Source organism: Impatiens glandulifera, chromosome 9 (assembly GCF_907164915.1).
Source record: "Impatiens glandulifera chromosome 9, dImpGla2.1, whole genome shotgun sequence".
NCBI lineage: Eukaryota > Viridiplantae > Streptophyta > Magnoliopsida > Ericales > Balsaminaceae > Impatiens > Impatiens glandulifera.
In genome coordinates this window covers 24486524-24509618 of record NC_061870.1, presented here as the reverse complement: position 1 = coordinate 24509618, position 23095 = coordinate 24486524, and the positions used below count along the sequence as shown (strand labels likewise).

The window sequence follows — 23095 nt, the reverse complement described above, 5'->3', positions numbered from 1 at the left end:
TTGAGAATTTAAGAAATATGAAAAATAAAAACTAATAAAAAAAAGAAGATGAAATATAAAAGAAAAATTAATATTAAAATAATAAAAAATTTAAGAATAAAATAATTTACCTAGTTTAATTAATGAAAAAGAAGGAGAGAGAAAATATATTAATATTTAATTAATAAATATATAAATTTAAAAATAAAAGTTAACCATGGTTATTAAAAGAGGCTAAATGAGCCAATTTTTGATAGTCCATATGTTTAAACAACATTTTATTAGTACATACGTCTAAGTGAGCTAGTTGTACAAGTACATACGTCTAAGTGAGCTTTTTTCCTTTGAATTAAAACTCTTAAACGAAAAATTAAATTTTCCGTGCAAGTTGAATGATGGCCTTGGATTATTGTAAACATATTATGTACGAAAAAACGAGGCTTCCCAAACCTCCATTATCTTCGGCAATTAAGGACGAGATTATCATCGAATCGGTTTGTGATTAGTTTCAGGATTAGAAGCATCAAACAAAAAATCAAAAAACAATATGCAAGTCTGAAGGCCGAAGACAAAAGAGATCTCGGCCAAAACTCTGCCTCGCGCCCGAGTGTAGCATGTGCCACGCCTGGTCTCCTCGCTCCGGGTTGACCTTGGCCCAGACCACATTGACCCGGGTCCAAACCACGCTTTAAAACTGACAGTTCACCCGTGTCCGGTCCAAATGACCCCTAGAGCTTGTTTGCTGTAACATTTTATTATTTTCATGTTTTTAATATTTCAAAGTATTCAAACTATTTTTTAAAAATCCCAAAAAAATATAAAAATGATTTTAAAATATTTTTAGAACAAAATTTTTTTAAAAAGACTCGTTTTGATTTATTTTTAAATTTATTTTTTTAAGTAGTATTTTTCAAGTACACTTTCTTACCATTCTCGACATGAATTGCATGTATTGACAATATCGCAATATTTTGTCAAACTTAAATAAATGTTTAGAATTTAAAAAAAAATAATTGAATTCAGTTTTTAAATAAGTAAAAATTTTGTAAAGTTAAAGACCCATATTTGAGCACATCTCAACTTAGTGCGAAATTTTTTTTTCTCAAGTTTCATAAAACAACGAACTAAAAAAAATCTAGATATACATTTATACACAAAAAAAACCGTGATTCTTTTATTAAAATTCAAGTGTCGCACAACTCAAAAAAATCAAAAAATCGACCATTTTAAAACCAAATAATTTTAAATTAAATCGTTGCAATTTATCTCTCTTTTATTATATTCTAAATAAGAGCATACTATTGAAATACATCTTAAAACTTTTAAATATATAAAAAAAAAATATTTAGAATGTCAAGATCACTCTACTCCAGCATCAAACTTGTATGTATTTTTTTTAACCATTTTCTTAAAAGCGGTTGGGTAGTTCGTAGGATGGTCCATGGAAGTACGCCTAATTCGCCTAACCCTAGGGGCCGGTTCTGCGTAATAACAACATAGTACTCCATTAGAATTGGTCCACACACGTGACCTTGTTAACTTTTTCTTGTTCTGTGGATGTTGAGTTGTTGCATGTATGGTTTCCCCTCATTAGACCGGGTTCGTTTGGATTATATTTATGTCCTTTCTTGCTCTTCCTTTAAAGGATGAACTTTGGTTGGTAATTCATTAACTAACAAAAATTACCGCAAACAAAATGTGAAATTAACCCATAATTAACTACAATAAGAATATGCGATTCACTCAAAAGATCTCAATTGTCAAAACAACAAAAATCGATAAATAAAAAATATAATAGTGTTATTGGTTACAAATAATATCAGAAGAAAAAAAAACATGTGATAATCACATCTCATCCATATCCATTCATTGGACTTTGGAGATACATGAATTAAAGTTTAAATAAATTCGTTAAAAAGAAATTTAAAGGAAAAGAATTCTCAAATCTCCTGTCATGATTTTGTCATGATTTTACTTGTTTTTTTCCCTCATGGCTCGATCGATCTTTTTTTTTTTTGTCGATAGAGGTAAGAGTAATAAGACCAATATTAAATTTGGATCAGTTGAATGCGTCGCATAGCTTACGAATATTACCGTTTACTCCAGTCTTGACTCCGACGCGACCGAGTTTGGTCATAGCGGTTATAAAAGCAGAGTTGAATGACTGGGAGTTGGTTGCCCAATCGTTGACCACCGACTTAGACCTGGAGTCGGTGAATAGCACTTGGTCGGATGTGAATAATCCCTTTCCTCCCTGAAGGTTCTTGTAGTATGCATTGTCGAATTTTCGGGGCGAGGTTGGATCCATGTTTATTGCTACTGTTGGGTCCACTTTCTTCGGACACATTTGAATCAACTGGGATGCGTATTGCTTGTTCAGGGTCGGGTCAATCGGGTTCGACTTTGTGAAGTTGTAGATCCTGTTTGAGAATTTGCTGCAGTGGGAGAACCCAATTGTGTGGGCAGCTATATATATACAATAATAATTTATAATAATCAAATGAAATGAAATGAAATGAAATAAAAGATTATATATAATGAATAGATTAGTTTAAACTTACCTGAGAGAGCTATCATGTCGTTTTGATTAAGGCCGTTGGCAGCGAAAAGGGAGTTGAGTTGGTTGAGGTTGAAGTCCGGATGAGGAAGTTTTCCGGTGACGCTTGCCGCCGTCGATTTCAGGCCGTCCAATCTCCCCAGCTCCACCTTGTACGATGGCCCTCCTGTCTGCATTCATTCATTCATTAATTCATTAGGAGGAACAGGCAAGAACAAAGAGAAGTGATTAATAATTACCAAAGCGATGACATCCCTGGTAGCCATGGTTAGAATGTCGGCGCAGGATACTTTATTCCGGCAACCGGAGACGGCGTCAACTGCAGCCTTGGCCTTGACAACGGTGTCGAACCCATCTCCGGCTAAAGAAATGTTATCTGGGTTATCCTTCTCCGCCTTGTTGCCTGCGGTCGATTGAATCATAACGGAAGCATCGCAGCCCTGAACAAAACAGTCGTGGAAGAACAGCCTGAGAGTGGCCGGAGCTGTAACAAAGGTTTGCTGAAACTTCAGCTGGACGGCCTTCCTGACGATGGATTCGACGTTAGGGCACGTGCCGGCGTAGTAGTTCTGTTTCAGTTGGGCCGAAGCCAAAAGACAGAGACAAGACAGTGACAACAATGTCAAAGGAATATTATTATAGAATCGACCCATTCTATTCTAGAATGAGAGAAAACAGATATTAATGTTGATGATGGTTTGATGTTGTGAAGCTGATGGAGAGAATTTATATAGGAAGGATTGGTAGGTGGGAGAAGAGATCTCCGGGAGGCAAGTAAGCAACAGTTGTGCAATGTGATTTCAATATTTGATCATTTCTTCTTCTTTATAATTTTTTTAATAAATTATTTTTAAATTAAAGAAGAGTACAATTTTTTATTAATTAATTGTTTAAACCCTAGTAAAAAATTTAAAACATTCAATTCAAATAATATTATAATATAAGTAATGCTTGGATGTTGCCAATTTGCCATTATCTAAGCAGCAGGAGAGGCGTCTTCACATTGAATATTAAGTTATATCAAAATCAAAAAATTAGATTGGATTAAAAAATTAAATGGATTAGAATAAAATATCATAAATCAAAATTTTATAATGACAAAATGTCCTAGATAGAGAATAATTGTGGATTGCATGCACGATGAGCATTAATAGTTAGCCATACTTCTTTGGGGTTTAATATTTATTATTAATTTTCTTTTCTTTCAGTTTAGCATTGGGTTTGATTGTTTGGGATAGAGATTATATCTGTTTTTTTTTTGTTTTTTTTTTTATTTTATAAGTACTTAGGTTTAGATGTTTGACCATGTGAGGGAAGATAAAAGGAAAGTTAGTAAAAATATTTCTACCCAAACATCAGTGGAAAGATACTAGACCACTTATTAATACAAAAGGGGGAATAGAATAAAACAAAGCAAAGATGTTAAAACAATAAACCAAAAACACATGATTTCCCAATCTTCTTCTACAAATCCCAAATTGGAAAAAAACCAACAAGATCCCTCATTACAGTCATCTTGTCGTGGACTTTGTCTCCTCCGCTTCGGTGTTGCTAGAACACGGGCTCTCTGATGTCTCCGAGCTGCTATTCTCACTGTCTCTATCTTTTCCAGACCAAAACTTAGATAAAATCTTCTTAGACATTTTGTTTGCTGTCATTTTAGCTGTCTCATTTCGCTCAACCTTCAAAGCCTCTGCATTGTGGATAGCATCCCAGTCCTCGTCAGTGTTAGTCGTTGCAGATCTCGAGCTACCATAGGACTTGGATGGTAAATCAGGTGTGATACAACCGCCAGATAATGATGAAGATGATGTCGATTTGATCTGTTCAAAAAACAGAACTTGAACCACCACCCTCATTGGTAGACGTTCGTTTTGCACTGCATGAACACATGCCTCTGCAGAGAGCTTCTTGCAATCCATCACCCGACAAATTCGCCTTCTATCACTCTTGTTGATTGTTGGATGTTCCTGCACTCGGGTTTAAATCATTCAAGTAAAAAATGGGAGTTATTAAATTAAAATTACTAGGTAGTTAAATTTACCTTAAGAAACATGTCGATGGCACGATACAACGCATCGTGAGATTCTCTTGGAAACCCGGAAACCAATTGTGCAATGTCCATAAATCTATCGAGAGTTAGATTTGTATCCCGACTGATTTCAGCAAGATAACCGTCAATAACCTTAGCCACTTTCGATTTGGAAGATTCCGAAACAGAGTAATCGAGTTCATCGCTGTTATCTTTCTTAACAAACTCTTCAAGAAGGCTCTGCACTACACCAACATGGTGAATCGTTACCTCGCCAGCCGGCGCAGGGATTAACAATTCAGAAACCGTCGCCTCCTCTAGCTGTCGACTAATTCTCCCCGTCAGCTCCTTTATCACATTCTCTCCGCATTCTAAAGGAATCGCCGATTGCAATAATCTAAGTAGAAAACCGCAAGGAACGCTACCATTTTCATTAGGCAATAACGAAACCAGCGTTTCAACAACGTACTTATTCTTTCCCACGTCTCCTTTACCAAAACTTGGTACCCTTCTCACCGCAAACGCAACCAGAGCCTCTCCGATAACGTCTGAAGACAACTTCCCCTTCGCTCTAACTGAAGTTATGACTCTTTTAAACAAATCGACAGGAAGCTCGCAAAGATCCTCCACCCACCAATCTTTAGGAACAATTGGATTCTTCCTAACACCGTTCCAATTTTCAGACGTAAGTTTTTTTCGGTTATACGTATACGACCACTCGACTTTCAAACAATCGATTGTGGCTTTCGAAGCGATTGATTCTACGCAGTGAGTGACAAGTTTCAGCTCTTCAGACCATGGAAGGAGAGACTTTGTCGTTTGAAGAACAATGATTGAGTCCTTCCAACTCTTGAAGACACTCGTGGTGAGGAAAACATCGATTTTGTAAACGAGGTTTCCTTTGTCGATGGTTTCGTACATCTCGAGATACTCGGAGGCGCAACGGGCTGCGATCACGTTGTACGCGTTTAGTGTTACGGTCATACCGTAACAGAACTTAGCGCAAATCTCGAAAGCTGTTGGTCCTCCGGGAATATCGTGAATGGAGATTTCATTATGGTTATCGTCGGTCGTTTTCGATACTAGTTTCTGCAACTTGGCGCTCTTTGACAAGAGTGGAAACTGTGTATATAATGTCCAAAATCAGAAACTAAATTCGATTGATTCATGTATGAAGAAGAAGAATAAGTCATGTGGGTTATGAATATAATACCTTGTGAAGGTAAAATTTGACATCGCCAACAATTACAACAATGTCAGATGCCAATTCAGTAGCTACATACCTGTAAAAACGAAAGAACCCATTAGACCCACCACACCAAGAAGAACAAATTCAGTTCACTCAATCACTGACCTTGTGTTGTCTCCTTCATTCTGGAATGAATCAGGTTTTGATCCCAGTTTCATAAACTTCATTTTGCTTCTGGTTTTCAGAAAATCTCAAATTTTATTACTAGATCTGAAATCCCAAAAGACTGGTAAATTAGATATGAACCTGGAAAAGAGAGAAAGCATGAAGATGATAAATCTAAATTTGTAGACAAGACCCATCAACTGCTTTTGGAAGATATTGGGGTGGGAAAGAATCTAAAACGAAATTATTCAGAAAGAAGACCAAAACACAAAAATGCCGAGAATGAAGATAACAAGATCTACCCACTATGTGACCCCTCAAAACAGAGGCGGATCATGAGTCTGATTAGGACCACAAAATGAACTCAGATTTCAAACCCCACATGGATATGACTTATGAATGAACACAAAATGAAAAAGAAGCAAACTCTAACCTTGTTCAACAATCGAAAAACCATTCAAATTTGCTAGAATCGATCAGAATGTTGAGTGGTTTAGAATCAGTAGCAACTTTTCCCCAATACAAGAAAAATTTTCACTTTTTGATTATCCCCAAAAATGAGAAATTACAGATGCAATCATATATATGGGATTGGATTAGGGTAGCGATCGATCTGGTGCTTGCTGCAAAAGTAAATGATATACAGTCGAGATTGCTTCATGTGTAAAAAGTGAAGAGCTTTTTTTTTTAAAAATAAAAAAAGATGATTCTTTATACTGTTCATCAGTCCCAATAAAGATGGGTGTGGGCTTCTCTTTTAACTGACAGCCAGCGAGACTCCACCCAAACTGGCCAAAGCCTTCTTACGTGGTTCCTCTTGTGCATGGAGAGAGATAAATATTTATTATTATTATTATTATTATTATTATTAATTTTAGTCCCATCAAATAAATTGAATCAAATTGAACAGGACGGTAATGAGTTTCTTTTTTTCAAAATAAATTATTTTTCTGTAAATTTAATTTAAATGATCAAATATTTCTTTAGTCATTTAAGAGAAAGTAGATTAGAATACTTGATAATTATGGTAATAATAAAATAATCTTAGAGATAAAAAATTTCAAATTACCTTAAGAGAAAAAAGTTATATTGTTAGGCTTTAATAAGATAAAAGAGAGAAAAAAATGGTAATAATTTAAGTTATTTTGGTTTTGGTTCTTCAACAAAATTCACTCTATATATATCTGTAAATACTTTATGGGGAGGGAAATTGTGGAGGTATTAAGAGAAGAAATGATGTAGCATATGTTCTTGTTCAAATTTACTATATTTTTCAAATATTTCATTATTGATGATGTAGTGTGGATTATTTTAGTCAATGTTTTATTCCTTTCAAATTAGTTCCCAAAATATTATAAATAGTTAATAATTGACTAAGAGTTTTTTTGATTTATTTAAAAAAAATATTGAGGAGGTTGATAATTTTTGGTAAAAGAATTAAAATATATTAATATATAATGATAAAGTTAAAATTTTTAGTTAATAAATTAAGTGATGTGATTGATAAAAAAAAATGAATAAAATAATTAATAAATTTAAAAAGAATAAGTTGCATATTATACATATTTTTATATGAGTGAGAAATTATTAATTTGTGGTTCATTTCCCTTTGAAAATACAAAGAATGATGTTAGTATTGTTCAATCAATCAATGTTTGAACATTTGGTTAAATAAGAATTATGTACATTCTCAACTATTAGAGTTGGACATAAGACGGACAAACTCTTTTAGGTTAGGCAAGATGATTATGGTCGATAAATTTAATGTCTTGAATATGTTAGGGAGTGTATAAGCTCTTTGGATGATAGTTGATCTTATTTTATTCTTTGGCTTTGTTGGGAAAAAATTTCATTGTGATCGTTTTTTTTTAATTGTTGTTTTTTTGGCTAACGCCGCTCAATCAAATGTTTGAACATTTGGTTAAATAAGAATTATGTACATTCTTAACTATTGGAGTTGGACATAAGACGAACAAACTCTTTTAGGTTAAGCATGGCGCTTATGATCAATAAATTTGTGTCTTGAATATGTTAGGGAGTATGGAAGCTCTTTGGACGATAGTTAATTTTATTTTACTCTTTGGTTTTGTTGGAATTTTTTTTCTAGCGGTCAATTTTTTTTTTTTAAATTGTTGTTTTTTGGCCGATCTAGTTACGAGTGTTTTTTTATTGTTCCCATAACATTGGTTTGTATTGTTTGATTGGGAGTTTAATTCTTCAACATTATCCACAAAATTGAGATCATCTCGACTAAAGTGTAACGAAAAGTTATACCTTTTAATAAAACCACATTGCATCATAATTTATTTTGACTCCAAAATCAATGTCTACTTTTATGTGAGAAATTGTTATTAGATTAGTGATTATTTTCTATTATTATATGTACAGATTAGATTTCAACAAGTATCACAAAATTAAGTTTATAATATGTACACAAAATTTTGGAAATATTGTGAGTGAATATTAAGATTGGTGATAATGACTTGATACACAACTATCTAACTCATTGATGGATGATAAAGAGTTAAATTTTAATTAAATTAGATGTACTAAAGGTATAATTCAATATAAGTAATTTAATTTGACATGTATGAAGATGAAATATGTTGTAATCAGCTTGTTCTAATATTTTATTATTTTCATTTTAAGATATCAGGTTTATCGATGAATTAATTTTTTTTTATATTTTTTAAAGTTAGGGATAATTATTTTTATTTACAATAAAATGATAAATAAGAACTTGTCTACCATTAAGTAAAAATTAAAAACATGAAAAAATATAGTAAAAACTCTAAAAGTTCCAAAATGAGTTTGAGTTTATAAGTTGTGTTTTTATTGCTGTTTTATTTCATATTTTTGGTGTGAACACTTTGTATTTTTTAAATTATAATTCAATTAAATACACTATAATTATTCAATATATTAATATGGACCGTAAAGAAAATAAGAAAGTTGAGGGCAAAAACAACTTTTAATGATCATGCATGGACTTCTCGTACTTTGATAATAATGGCATCCATCTTATCACCTAACTTTATTATTATATTCACTAAATTAATATAATAAAGTTTTAAATCAACCAATTTTAAGATCTAAAATTAAGCCGGTAGGTTGTTATTAATTAAATACTTTTCAAATAATGTGTGACAATTGTTTAATTCAAAATGGCATTGGGACTTGCTTCCATCAGTACCTTACCGAGTTGGATTGTTTATATAAAGATTCAATTTTGGATGCAAAAAGCCAAAACTTTAAGCAAGTTTATTCCAATTTGAGGACCATTTTATATCATTTATCTTTTGCAAATAAAAAATAAAATGTCTTAGAAGTGTAGGTGATTTAATAGTACTTCTTTATTAGTATAGTTTTGGTTTGGAATTTTAATTCTTAATAAAAAAAAAGTATAATTGTGTTAATCGTACTAATTTTCTAATATTCAGTATATTATATAATTAAATATTTCTCGATAGATAACAAAAACTTAACAACCTTTCAATTTTTTTGAAGAGTTCTTTCAATATATATATAAAAAAATTAACGCAACGAAATAAAGTATGAGATTAAAAAAATAAAAAATAAAACAAAGAAAACAAAGATAGTACATGGACATAAAAAAAGCGTGTCTTAAAAATATGGAGATACGTCAATTCTTATATAGCAAAATAGTTATCAAAATATAATAGGAATAGTAACCCAACGATTCAGACCTGTCATATATGTCGTATTGATCCAAACATCTCAACAACTATCGAGAAACTCAAGCATCACTCCTTGAATTTTAGTCATGTTTAAAAAAAGACTTCAAATACTTGTAACCTTACGACAATGCACCTCTAAACAATGCGAGGAAGGTTATACGCGGTTTCAACCTTAATATGAATCTTTTATATGTCTTCTATGTTGATAGATCGTCAAAATAAGAGGAATTGAAGGGTTTATGGAACAATAATCGATCAAAACTTTAAGAGGTCGATGTCTACCACATTGGACATATTTGGGGAGTTTAGACATCATTGGCTATTAAAGGCTCATGTTGTTCTTAGTTTTTTTTTTAGATTCTAAATAAGTTCATTTTTGTTTAAAAGGTAAAACAACTCTATAATTAATGTGGAATCAGTAACAAGGAATAGTAACCCAACGATTCAGACCTGTCATATATGTCGTATTGATCCAAACATCTCAACAACTATCGAGAAACTCAAGCATCACTCCTTGAATTTTAGTCATGTTTAAAAAAAGACTTCAAATACTTGTAACCTTACGACAATGCACCTCTAAACAATGCGAGGAAGGTTATACGCGGTTTCAACCTTAATATGAATCTTTTATATGTCTTCTATGTTGATAGATCGTCAAAATAAGAGGAATTGAAGGGTTTATGGAACAATAATCGATCAAAACTTTAAGAGGTCGATGTCTACCACATTGGACATATTTGGGGAGTTTAGACATCATTGGCTATTAAAGGCTCATGTTGTTCTTAGTTTTTTTTTTTAGATTCTAAATAAGTTCATTTTTGTTTAAAAGGTAAAACAACTCTATAATTAATGTGGAATCAGTAACAAGGAATAGTAACCCAACGATTCAGACCTGTCATATATGTCGTATTGATCCAAACATCTCAACAACTATCGAGAAACTCAAGCATCACTCCTTGAATTTTAGTCATGTTTAAAAAAAGACTTCAAATACTTGTAACCTTACGACAATGCACCTCTAAACAATGCGAGGAAGGTTATACGCGGTTTCAACCTTAATATGAATCTTTTATATGTCTTCTATGTTGATAGATCGTCAAAATAAGAGGAATTGAAGGGTTTATGGAACAATAATCGATCAAAACTTTAAGAGGTCGATGTCTACCACATTGGACATATTTGGGGAGTTTAGACATCATTGGCTATTAAAGGCTCATGTTGTTCTTAGTTTTTTTTTTAGATTCTAAATAAGTTCATTTTTGTTTAAAAGGTAAAACAACTCTATAATTAATGTGGAATCAGTAACAAGGAATAGTAACCCAACGATTCAGACCTGTCATATATGTCGTATTGATCCAAACATCTCAACAACTATCGAGAAACTCAAGCATCACTCCTTGAATTTTAGTCATGTTTAAAAAAAGACTTCAAATACTTGTAACCTTACGACAATGCACCTCTAAACAATGCGAGGAAGGTTATACGCGGTTTCAACCTTAATATGAATCTTTTATATGCCTTCTATGTTGATAGATCGTCAAAATAAGAGGAATTGAAGGGTTTATGGAACAATAATCGATCAAAACTTTAAGAGGTCGATGTCTACCACATTGGACATATTTGGGGAGTTTAGACATCATTGGCTATTAAAGGCTCATGTTGTTCTTAGTTTTTTTTTTAGATTCTAAATAAGTTCATTTTTGTTTAAAAGGTAAAACAACTCTATAATTAATGTGGAATCAGTAACAAGGAATATATATAGTTACTATGAAAAAGAAAGTGTAAAGAAAAATCCATTTATAAATATGTTTCTTCTTATATAAATTTCAATTTTGAATAAATAAAACAATGGAACAAAGTAAATATATAATAAAATCATAGCAAAGAACCATTTGTGCAGCAGCAAAAAAAAAAAAAAAAAAAAAGAATAAAATAATATGGAGGTTCAACTCACCTAGCAATAACATATTTATGCATGTCTGAGACAAAGAAAGATAAGATATTAGGATCTGTTTGGTGTTATCCATTCATGAATTGATCATTGTCAGATAGATGTCCCCCTTTAATTCTATATACACTATCTTTGTCACAGATTCTTTACTCATAATAATTTATTTATTGGACCTTAGTTAGGATTGAACGCACTATTATTTGATCTTGGATTCCATCTTTTTAAATAAAATAATAAAAAAAATGTTAATAATTTCCTAACCAGTGAGAAAAATTGATCAAGTTTGGAATTGTATGATCTCTTCCACATAGAGCATATCGAAACTTTAAAGAATTTGAACACCTAGAAAGATATAGATCTAAGATCCAAGTTTTTATTAATTAGATTTTTGTATACAGTCATATTATCTTTCATTAGGATAAAAAAGCCCATTTCTTTAAAAATATCATAATTTTATTAATTAGATTTTTGTATACAGTCATATTATCTTTCATTAGGATAAAAAAAACCCATTTCTTTAAAAATATCATAAGTGTGAGTTTCAAATGAAGGATTTGAAACTTGGAGCTAAAAATCAAAATATTCAGGCAAAAATAAATAAAATAATTTTCACTATATCAAAATAAAATAAAACTAACATATTGGCGCCATTGATTCCTTATGGGCAGTCAAAATGATAACAATGGGCTATTAAAGCTGTAGCATTCTCAGCCAGCTTTTGGGCTCAATTTTTTAATATATATATATATATATATATGAACAGTAGTTACTACAGACTATAAATTTCTTTTTTAGTATTTTAAAAAAAAATCTTTATCACATTATTATAATCATTAAATCACTTATTTTATTAATTAAAATATTAAAAAACTTTTATTTTATTTTTATATTTAACTTTTAAATTCAAAAACAAATTATAGTAATTAATCAATTAAAAATTCAAATTACATACATTTTCATCAAATAAAATTTCTTTTAAAAAATAATGAAAAAAAACTTTAAATAACAACATTAAACAAGCTCTTGACTCTTTAGGCCGTTGAGCTAGGCTTAATAAATAGGTCAGGCTACGGGAATGTCCTTAAAAATGGAGTTACTTAGGCCCAATATCGAACTAAGTGCTTTGTTTCAAAACAATTGGTTGGGTTTGAAAAAATATAAATTTATTTAAAATGTTTTCTAATCAATTATATATATAATTAATAAATTTAATAACTTTTTCCATTTTTAATTCTTATTCAAAATAAGGAGTTACATGTTGAATATTAATTTATAAATAATATAAAATAACATCTAAAATATTAAAACAATTAAATGAGAATATAAATATTATGATAAATTTGAAAAAAAATTCTAATAAAAAGATTCAACAATATGAAAATTTCTTGAGGGTGACTCAAAATACGAATTCGTTTGAGTTGCATAACGATGAATGAAAAAGTAAAGCAAGCTGAACAAACCAATCATATGATATCGAAAGAATCATTACCAAAATTTATGAATGACGATGAAATTTGTCATTATTTGTGGGTAAGCAACTTCAAAAAAAGTTTTATCATGGGTTAACTGACAATCTACATCTATGATCAAAATAATAATAAGAAACTCGTACAAATCAAAAGAGAATACTTATAAAGGGCCTCCAAATGAAAAATTAATTTCAAAAACTCTTTATTGAACAAAAGAGAAACAACTTCATTTTCTGCTAAGAAGAGAATGTACAAAGAGTCAAGAAAACATCACCAAGACATTTGGCGGATATGAGCAGTTATGAAAAACTAAGAGTATTATTGATTGAGTTATGAAACCTGCACTTATAATAAATACTATATAAGTTAATTAGAATTTATTAAGTTTGTGTTTGAGCTTGGGCTTGACCAAAAGTTATTTAAGTTTTATTACATGATATGTTATTATTAAGGGTTCTATAGATTAAGACATAATTATAAAGAGATAAACAGTATGTGAGGCAAAAAAACTCTATATCATTCTTTTTCTTCAAAGTGAAATCATGTGCCGACTGAAGTGAACGTATCTCTTTTAAGTGAACCACTATAAAATTGTGTCTTATTGTGTTCTTATAACATAGCAAAAGAGAAGACCATAGTGGGTCTAATGAAAGTTTTCTCTGATATGTATGAGAAATCATCTTCTAACAATAAGGTATATTTAATGAAAATCTCTTAAATTTAAAAATGGTTGATGACACTTCTGTCACTACTCATTTGAACGAATTAATTCAAGTGTGAATCAATTGCTATATGTTGAGATTGATTTTGGGACGAAGTTAGTGCCCTAATTTTGTTAGCAACTCTACCAAATAGTTGAGAATCTATGAGGGAAATAATTAGTAACTCTATTTAGAATTATATATTGAAATTTATTAAGTTAAAGATCGTATTCTTGCTGAAGAGGTTTGTAAAATTGATTCTAGTGAAACGTTTAAAAGTTATGCCCTTAATGTTAAAAATAGGGGCAGAGATAATGATAGAAATTCCAACTGAGATAAGAGTAGGTCTATGTAGAGAAATAAAATGAGCCAGTCCAACTGTGGGTAAATATTTGATTACTAGAATTGTGGTAAGAAGGGTCACTTGAAAAGGAACATTAAAGCATCAAAAAAGAACATTGATAATTAAAATAATGTAGTCAACGCAATTACAGACATTGTCACTAATTCGTTACTTTTGTCAGTTGATAGGCTGATAGATTAATGTGATTTGAACTCGAGAGCGTCTTTCCACACCAATGCTCACAAAGAATTAATTAAAAATTATGTGAATGGAAAATACAAGAAAGTTTATTTTGTAGATGGTGAGCCACTAAATATTGTGGACATGGGGATATTAAATTGAAGATGACAAATGGTTTCATTTGTAAGATTAATAAGGTGAGACATATTCTAGGTCTAATGCACAATTTGATTTTTGTTACACAACTTGATGATGAAGGTCACAGTTTCAATTATAGAAACAATGCGTGAAATGTGACTAAATGAGCAATAGTTGTTGCTCAAGATCACAAAACTGGAGCATTATACACGACTTTAATATGTAAAGACACAATTATTATTGTTGTTGATAACTTGAAGAACAATGAATTATGACATTGCAAGTTAGGCCACATGAGCAAAAAAAAGATGAAAATTCTTTTAAAGAATGGCCAAATTCCCGAACTGAAGTTTGTTGCATTAGTTATGCGAAAACTACATTATTAGAAAACAAAAACGTGTGAATTTCTTAAAAAATAGGAAGAAGCTCAAGAAAGAAAGATTATAGTTAGTACACACTTATGTTTGGGACATGCACTCGTTTCTTCTATTGGTGGATCACAATACTACATGACGTTTATAGATGATTTGATAAAAAAAAATATGAGTTTACTTTATGAAGAATAAATTTGATGTTTTTTATTTTTAAGAAGTGAAAGACTTTAGTTGAAAATGTAACAAATTAGAAGGTTAAGTGTTTGAGATCCGACAACGGATGCAAGTACATCAATTCAGATTTTAAATAGTTTTGTTATGTGAATGAGATAAATATGGTGAAGATTGTTCCCCGAACGCCTCAAGAGAATCGAATAACTGAATGTATGAATCGAACATTGAACAAGCATTCTAGAAGCATGAGATTGTACGTCGGGTTGTCTAAAACTTTTTAAGCAAAAACTATTAACACTGCTTTCTACTTGATAAATAGAAGACCCTTTGTTAATTTTAATTCAAAATCCAGAAGAAGCCTAGAGCAATAAAAGTGTGAACCTTTCTTATTTCAAAGTGTTTGGTTGTTTATTATATATGCGTATTAATGAATGTGGTTGAAACACGCTTGATTTAAAATCTAATAAGTATTTTTTCATTAGTTATGATGATATCAAATTTGGTCATCGTTTTTGGGCCAAGATAATCAAAATTGAAAGATCATTCGTAGCAAAAATATCATCTTCAATTAACAAGTTCTTTACAAAAATTGTGTTGGGAAGTCAGATGGTGATTCTAAATTGGAAGAGACTGGTACACTCGATTTAAGAATTTTTCAGCTGAATATATACCGACTGTTGAAGAAGAAATCGTTGAGAATGTGGCCCTAGAGGCAAATCAACAAACATCAGTTATATAGTTGAGAAGATTGTCAAGAAATAGAAAACTAGCCTAGAGATGGTCTCCATCTCTGAAATATATATTGTTGACATTAACCATAGACTCCTATGGTGGGAGCAGATAAGGGTCCGGGAACACTTTGGGGGTAAACACCCATCCGAACAAGATAGAATGACATTGTAAGTGTTTGCGATGGGACAGATGCAATCTTTTTTTTATAAATAGGAGCGAGCCAGATATAATTTGTCTTAGACTTGACTACAGAGATCGAACCTCCATCACGATGTCGAATGAAACTTTCCATGGAATCGTGCGTCGTGTGAAACGTAGATCATTGTCGTTCTTAACTGAGACTCAGGTTAAGCTACGTCTCAAAACCTTGTGGGTTTAAGAGTAAAGCATCCCGAGGTTGGGGAGCCTGTCGAAGTTCTGTTCAAAAACCTCATCCAAGTAGATTGTAACCTAGTCTACACTCTAGAAGAATAAGAGCATTGGTATTTCAGGTCCTTTTCTTCTTTTCTCGGACTTTCACTACACATTCAGTTGGACAGCTTTCCTTGAGCAGATAGGACACATCGCCATCAATAGACATACTCGCGAAGAAAGCACCTAGGAATCCGAAAATAAAGCAAAGAAAGAACGGGCTTTCCCGGGTAGAAGAGATGAGTGAGTCCTAACTGACGAGAGTCTGCATAATGGTCAGGCCAGAGATGGATTAAAAAGGCAACCCTTTAGTACAGTCTATCAACTCGTAGAAATAGAACAATTCCAACTCATTTCCCCTAATGAACCCGAATGCTATAAAGAAACAATATAATCTGATGAATCGGTTAAGGGAGAGTCTACAATGAAAGACGAGATGAACTATTTGACGTCGAATCAGACTTGGGAACTCATTGAGTTACCAAAGGAAAAGAAAACACTTCACAACAATGGATCTTTGGGATTAAAGAACATGATAAAACCATGAAATATAAGACAATGTTGGTTGTGAAAGGATTTAAACAGAAGAAATGTATTGACTATAACGAGATATTCTCTCAAATGGTCAAATTGATGATAAACAGAACTATTTTGAGTTTGGTTGTGAAAAAAGACATTCATCTTCAGCAAATGGATGTCAAAATTGTTTTTCTTCACGGTGATTTGGATGAAAAGATTTAAATGTGACAACCACAATGCTTTGAGATAAAAGGAAAAAAAACTTGTGTGTAAGCTTCAAAAGAGTCTGTAAGGTTTGAAACATGCTCAAGACAATGGTACAAGAAATTTGATAACTTCATAAAAAGTAACATTTTTATTAGGTGTGAAGCTAATTATTGATGCCATATCAATAGATTTGTTAAAAACATACATTATTATGTTCTTTTACGTTGATAACATGTTGATTGCTAGAGCAAGCTTGTATGAGATTAACAAACTAAAAAAAAATTGTCTGGAAATTTTGCAATTTATTAGGTGTGAAACATCTAATAAAGTTGTCTGAAAAGTAACAACTTTATTAGGTGTGAAGTTGATTATCGTTGCTATATCAAGAAATTTGATAAATTGTACATTATTCTACTCATTTACGTTGATGACATGTTGATTGCTACAGTAAACTTGTATGAGATTAACGTTAAAAAAATTTTTGTCTAAAAAGTTTGCAATTAAAGATTTGAGTGCTACAAAATAAATCACTAGGATGATAATATTCAGGGATAAAGAAGTTTTCAAACTTTCACGAGAATAATATGTGAAGAAAGTTATTAGCAAATTAAACTTGTATGATGCAAAACCAGTTATTACCCCCTTAGTTAGTCACTTTAGACTACCTAAAGATTATTACTTATAACAAGAATGAGAAAACTTACATGGTAATATCGTTTAGTAAAGTGGATATTACGATACTTAAGAGGAAATATGAGTCCCGATTTGTGTTTTTGAAAGTCTAACATAGATTTAGAAGGATAGATTGATGTTGAGAATTGTGATGATGTTGATAGTAGAGAATTGTGATGATGTTGATAGTAGGAAGAACACAACAAGGTATATCTATATTCTAGGAGGTACTATAATTAGTTGGATTATAAAATTGCAAAAGATTGTTACTCTTTCTATTTGTGAAGCATAGTATGTTGTTGTGACAAAGATTGCTAAATAGATGATGTGGTTGCAACATTCTTTTTACAGGAATTGAGTCAAGACTACGAGAAAAGTGTGTTACGATGCGATAGTTAGTGTGTCGTTAATTTGACAAAGAATCCAATTTATCATGGAATTGTTAAAATAAAGAGAGAAAGATTGTATTGAATTGTTATTATTGTTACAAAGATTATGTCTATTATATAGACATTATAATTAACAAATAAGGAAGCTAATATAATATAATATAATATTGATATTATCACAATTTATAATATTGTGATAATATTTTATAGATATATTATATTATATTCTAACAATAATAAGAATTGAGAGTTTGACAGTCAGAAAACGAAAACGCGAACAACAAAATATTACTCATTATTCTTAATCTTCATCTTCTTCTCTTCCTTCTCTTCTCTCTTTTGCTCAATCAATTGACCATCCACCCAAAAAGCAACTCTTCTTCTATTAGATCAACCAAAATTAACAATCAAACCAAATTCATTAAACCATCATCCTCCTCAAAAACACCAAACAATTTCACAACAATCAAATTAAACTCATTAAATCATCCTTCAGAAACACATGGAAAACCAAACAAAATTCAACTATCTATTCTCAACAACAACCAAAACCAATCAAATCAAGTTTCACAAACCCTAAACCAAATTCAACTCCCTATTCTCAACAACAACCACCAAAACCAATCAAATCAAGCTTCAAAAACTCACTTCCAATTTTATCTCCTCTAAGACTAATAATGAAACCAACATTCTTCTAAAACATCTAATTCAATCAAATCAACATTCGATCTGTCCAAATAACCTTCCTCACTCAAGAACAAAAACAACCAAACTCATTTCCACCAAGCAACCAAAATCCCCAATCCAATTAGACAAAAACAAATTCACTCAAACGAAATCTAACACCTCAGATAAGCTACTTAAGACCATCGACACAAAATAATATTAATAATAAATTATTAGAGCCCTCTAACAATGGTTAATGTAACCATTAATGGAGGCAGTGAAATACTATCACTTGATTGACTCAAGAACGATAACAAGACTCTGATATCATGTTAGAATGAAGATAGAAAGACTGTACTGAATTGTTATGAATGGTTATATAGGATATGTCTATTATATAGACATTATAATTAACAAATAAATATTATCACAATTTATAATATTGTGATAATATCTTACAGATATACTATATTATATTCTAACAGGAATGACGAATAATATACAAGTTCGTTATCATTTCATTCGACCAACTTTAAAATATAGAGTGTTAGCTCTTGAGAAGATTCCCGGGAGTGAGAATACATCTCATATACTGACGAAAGATGTAACAAATGAGAAATTGAAGTTGTGCGCAACTTAAGTTGGCCTTCTTTGTTAATACACCAGATGGAGAAACGCTACCGATTGAGGAAAGATAAAATTAGTATCCAAGTGGGAGATTATTGAGTTGTGGAGATTACAATTATAATAAACTATACATAAATTAATTAGAGTTTTTTTAGTTTTGGTCTGACCAATAGTTATTTATGTTTTATTACATGAATGTTTATATTATAAATATGTTATTGTTAAGAATTTTCTAGATTAAGATTGAATTAAAAAGATATAAACATTGTGAGTCAAAAAAATTTAGTATCCTCTTCTTCAAAGTGAAGCAAGGTGGTGGCTGAAACGAACGTTATTTTTTTTATTTGTACAGATTCGTTTCAACTTTCAAGCAAGTCAGATTTGGGACATTCAAATCCTAACATTATTTGAATTATAAAAATTCAATTCTACTACACAAGATATTGAAGTGAACAAAATATAATACAACTCAAATTAGTGAAAAGAAAAGAGATACACCCCTCGTGCATATAAATTTAATCACTTTCCATTTTCAATTACATCCAATATGGCTTATTTGTTTTGGACAACGTGGGTCGGCCATCTTTAGTAGTACCACGTCCATTTTTATTTAATGATTTCATAAAAAAAAAAAAAAACGGAGTGGAGAAGAAAAGGGCATTCATCTGTCTTCTGCCACATCATCCTCCCAAAGCATCCGGATCTTGTATTGCAAAAGTCAGAAGCTTTCCCTCCCACTCTGAAGTCCGAACTCTTCTTCTTCTTCTTCACACACAGAAGATATAATAAGAAAGAGATGAATCAGGAGAAACAGAGGAGGATCATTGACCAAGGAAATCAAGAAACGCCATGTTGAGGCATCATCATCATCATCTTCATCATCATGATTCATGCCATTGCCGACGACCACCTTTTCATAATATCATCATTCTTATTCTCTCTAACAACACTCTCACAATTAATCTCCTCCTCAGCCTCTCCTACCCATAAGTTAATCGAAACCCACAAATCAACCGCAAGAAGAGTCCTCCACCAGCCGCTATTTACCCCCACTTCTTTCCCTCCACCGGCATCCAATCCCTTCTTCCCTCAACTACCCACAACAACAACAACCCAGACACCAGATGATCAATCCAAATCGCCTGGAAATGGAACCGTCGTCGCGAATCCAATTGCCACCCATCCCACCACAAAACACGTCAAGAAAGTCGCAGTTCTCATGTCCGTCGGAATTGTCATTCTGGGTATGCTCTTCGCACTTGCATTCTACTTCTATAGACATAGAACAACCAAGCATCCAATCCAGAGACACGAACTTGTAGGCGCTGATTCTATGAGATTTCAGGATGAATCAAGAATTCAACACTCACCGTCGACCTTTCTATGCCGGCCGTCGATTAATGACACAATTAAGTCGCCGTATAGGAAATTGGATTCAGAAAAGAAGTCAGATCGGTACAGGCCAAGCCCCGACCTTGAACCATTGCCACCGTTAATGAAACCGCCACCTCCAGCTATTATTAACTCCCCTCCGCCGATGCCATCATCGGACGATGATGATGACATCCAGCATACGCCGTTTTACACTCCCCAAGGCTCGTCGACGGCAAGCATTGAAGAAATCTCTCATAATTCTGGCTCTCTCCGGAGTTTTAGTAGCAGCTGGGCTAGTAAGATCAGATTTGAAGCAGATTCGAAGACGAATGATTTCCCGCATTCCAAGAGAACATCCCCCATATCACGCATTTCAAATTCATCTCCCGACAATAAGCAGAAAATTCCGACAACAATGCCGCCGCCACCTCCTCCTCTTCCATCCGGAAACTCCTATAATCAAAGCGCTTTTTCCCATCCATTGCCGCCTCCAAACATGGCGCTCCTCCGGTCTGATCAAACACATAAAAATCAAGCTCGTCCACCCCCACCGCCGCCGCCACCTCCGTCATCAAAAACCCAAAAATTGGGACCTGTAAAAAGAGAATCACCAATTTCTCCCATGGAATCGCAATCGAAAGCTTCCAGCTGGAGGGAAATCAAGAATGCAAGCAGCCCTATTCGTAGAGAGACAATCATTGATGGAGACGATGAAAGAAAACCCAAGTTAAAGACTCTGCATTGGGACAAAATGACGACAACCTCCGACCGAGCAACAGTATGGGACCAATTGAAATCAACCTCCTTCCAGTTAAGTACACATGTCCTACCCAAACTCTATTCATTGTATTCAAATACCATCTTTAATTAAAACAAGATTGAAATTTCAAACAGATTGAACGAAGACATGATGGAAACTCTCTTCGGATGTAAATCCACGACCACAGCACCCAAACAAACAACCGGAAGTCTACCGAGTTCAATCCCACCGCCATTGTTGCAAGAAAACAGAGTTCTTGACCCGAAGAAGTCACAGAACATTGCCATACTCTTAAGAGCCTTAAACGTGACGCTTGACGAAGTCTCTGAAGCACTTATTGATGGTAAGTAAGTAAACCGTAATCCATACCATATTAACAAATGATCATCACAACTTTGATGAATAAAAGCCATTTATGTTTCAGGCAACCCAGAAGGATTAAGTATGGATCTTCTTGAGACCTTAGTGAAAATGGCTCCGACAAAAGAAGAAGAAATCAAACTCAAAGATTATAATGGCGACGTCTCAAAGTTAGGTTCTGCTGAAAGATTTCTGAAAGCTATACTCAACATACCATTTGCGTTCAAAAGGGTTGAAGCAATGCTTTACAGAGCAAATTTTGATACAGAAGTGAAATATCTGAGAAAATCATTCCAAACCCTAGAGGTAATTAATCAAAATACATTTAATTTCAGTAAAAAAAAAATCTGATATTTTTATTCACACAGATTGCTAGTGAAGAACTGAAGAACAGCAGACTATTCCTGAAACTACTCGAAACCGTCTTACAAACAGGAAACAGGATGAATATAGGAACAAACCGCGGCGAAGCTAAAGCGTTTAAACTGGAAACACTCTTAAAGCTAGTTGACATCAAAGGAACCGATGGAAAGACAACGTTGCTTCATTTCGTTGTACATGAAATCATCAAATCTGAAGGACTACAATTTGTATCTGTTCTGAGCAAAGAACTTGCAAATGTGAAGCAAGCTGCCGGCATGGATTCCGATGTCTTGAGCAGTTACTTGTTGAAACTTGAAACTGGGATCGAAAATGTGAGTAGGATATTGGCAAAGACGCAGGAGGGTAGTTTCTTCAATTCGATGAAAGTGTTTCTTAGAGAAGCTGAAATTGAGATTAATAGGATTAAGACGGAAGAGAGGAAGGCGTTGTTGGTTGTGAAAGATGCGACAGAGTATTTCCATGGTGATATGGGTAGAACGGAAGGGCATCCTTTGAGGATATTCATGATTGTGAAAGATTTTCTATTGATCTTAGATAAGGAAGTTAGGGTTTTGCAGGATAATAAGGTTATGGGTTTCCCAAGATTATGAAGTTTAATAGAAGATGGTTTATGTATGAAATATGTTTTAGAACTTAATTGAAGATGGGTGACCCAATTTTGTAAGCCTAGATTCACAATTATCAACCATTTTATTTATATATTTTATAACATTATCTAAATAGAATACAAACTGTAATGTTAAAAACATATTTGACAGCTACTTTTAAACTATTTCATCTTGTATTTGCTTTCTTCATATTTGTTAAGTTTTTATGGTTTTAAATTAGCCTCAGAAAGTTATGAGAATTATCATTACCATCCCCATTTTGAATCTACAAACTCGACGAGAATTTTAAATATAAAATCATACAACCCGAATCGGGGACAAGATTTTACCACTGAAAATCGAAAAACAAATTAAATTTAAAATATAAATAATAATATAATTCATATATTTATAGTTATAAATTATCAAAATATTAAATACTAAACAAAAATAATAT

The 23095-nt window shown here is 32.4% G+C and overlaps 3 protein-coding genes across 3 annotated transcripts; 1 reads left to right on the top strand and 2 right to left on the bottom strand.

Annotated features, from left to right (window-relative positions):
* Window positions 1–2026: 2026 nt before the first annotated feature.
* LOC124915542 (peroxidase 51-like) lies at window positions 2027–3189 on the bottom strand. Its single transcript, XM_047456280.1, has 3 exons — window positions 2776–3189; window positions 2541–2706; window positions 2027–2445 (listed from the first exon to the last, which is right to left on the bottom strand). Exons 1-3 carry the CDS (start codon window positions 3187–3189, stop codon window positions 2039–2041), a joined length of 987 nt encoding a protein of 328 aa, XP_047312236.1. The 3' UTR covers window positions 2027–2038.
* A 659-nt stretch (window positions 3190–3848) lies between these two features.
* On the bottom strand, window positions 3849–6303 carry LOC124915541 (BTB/POZ domain-containing protein NPY3-like). Its single transcript, XM_047456279.1, has 4 exons — window positions 5923–6303; window positions 5782–5851; window positions 4581–5690; window positions 3849–4506 (listed from the first exon to the last, which is right to left on the bottom strand). The coding sequence occupies exons 1-4, from the start codon at window positions 5982–5984 to the stop codon at window positions 4048–4050; spliced, it is 1701 nt and encodes a 566-aa protein (XP_047312235.1). The 5' UTR covers window positions 5985–6303; the 3' UTR covers window positions 3849–4047.
* Window positions 6304–20056: 13753 nt separating this feature from the next.
* Window positions 20057–22729, top strand: LOC124916062 (formin-like protein 6). The gene is made up of 4 exons (XM_047456798.1): window positions 20057–21357; window positions 21442–21650; window positions 21732–21973; window positions 22036–22729. Exons 1-4 carry the CDS (start codon window positions 20057–20059, stop codon window positions 22639–22641), a joined length of 2358 nt encoding a protein of 785 aa, XP_047312754.1. The 3' UTR covers window positions 22642–22729.
* The last annotated feature ends 366 nt before the right edge of the window (window positions 22730–23095 follow it).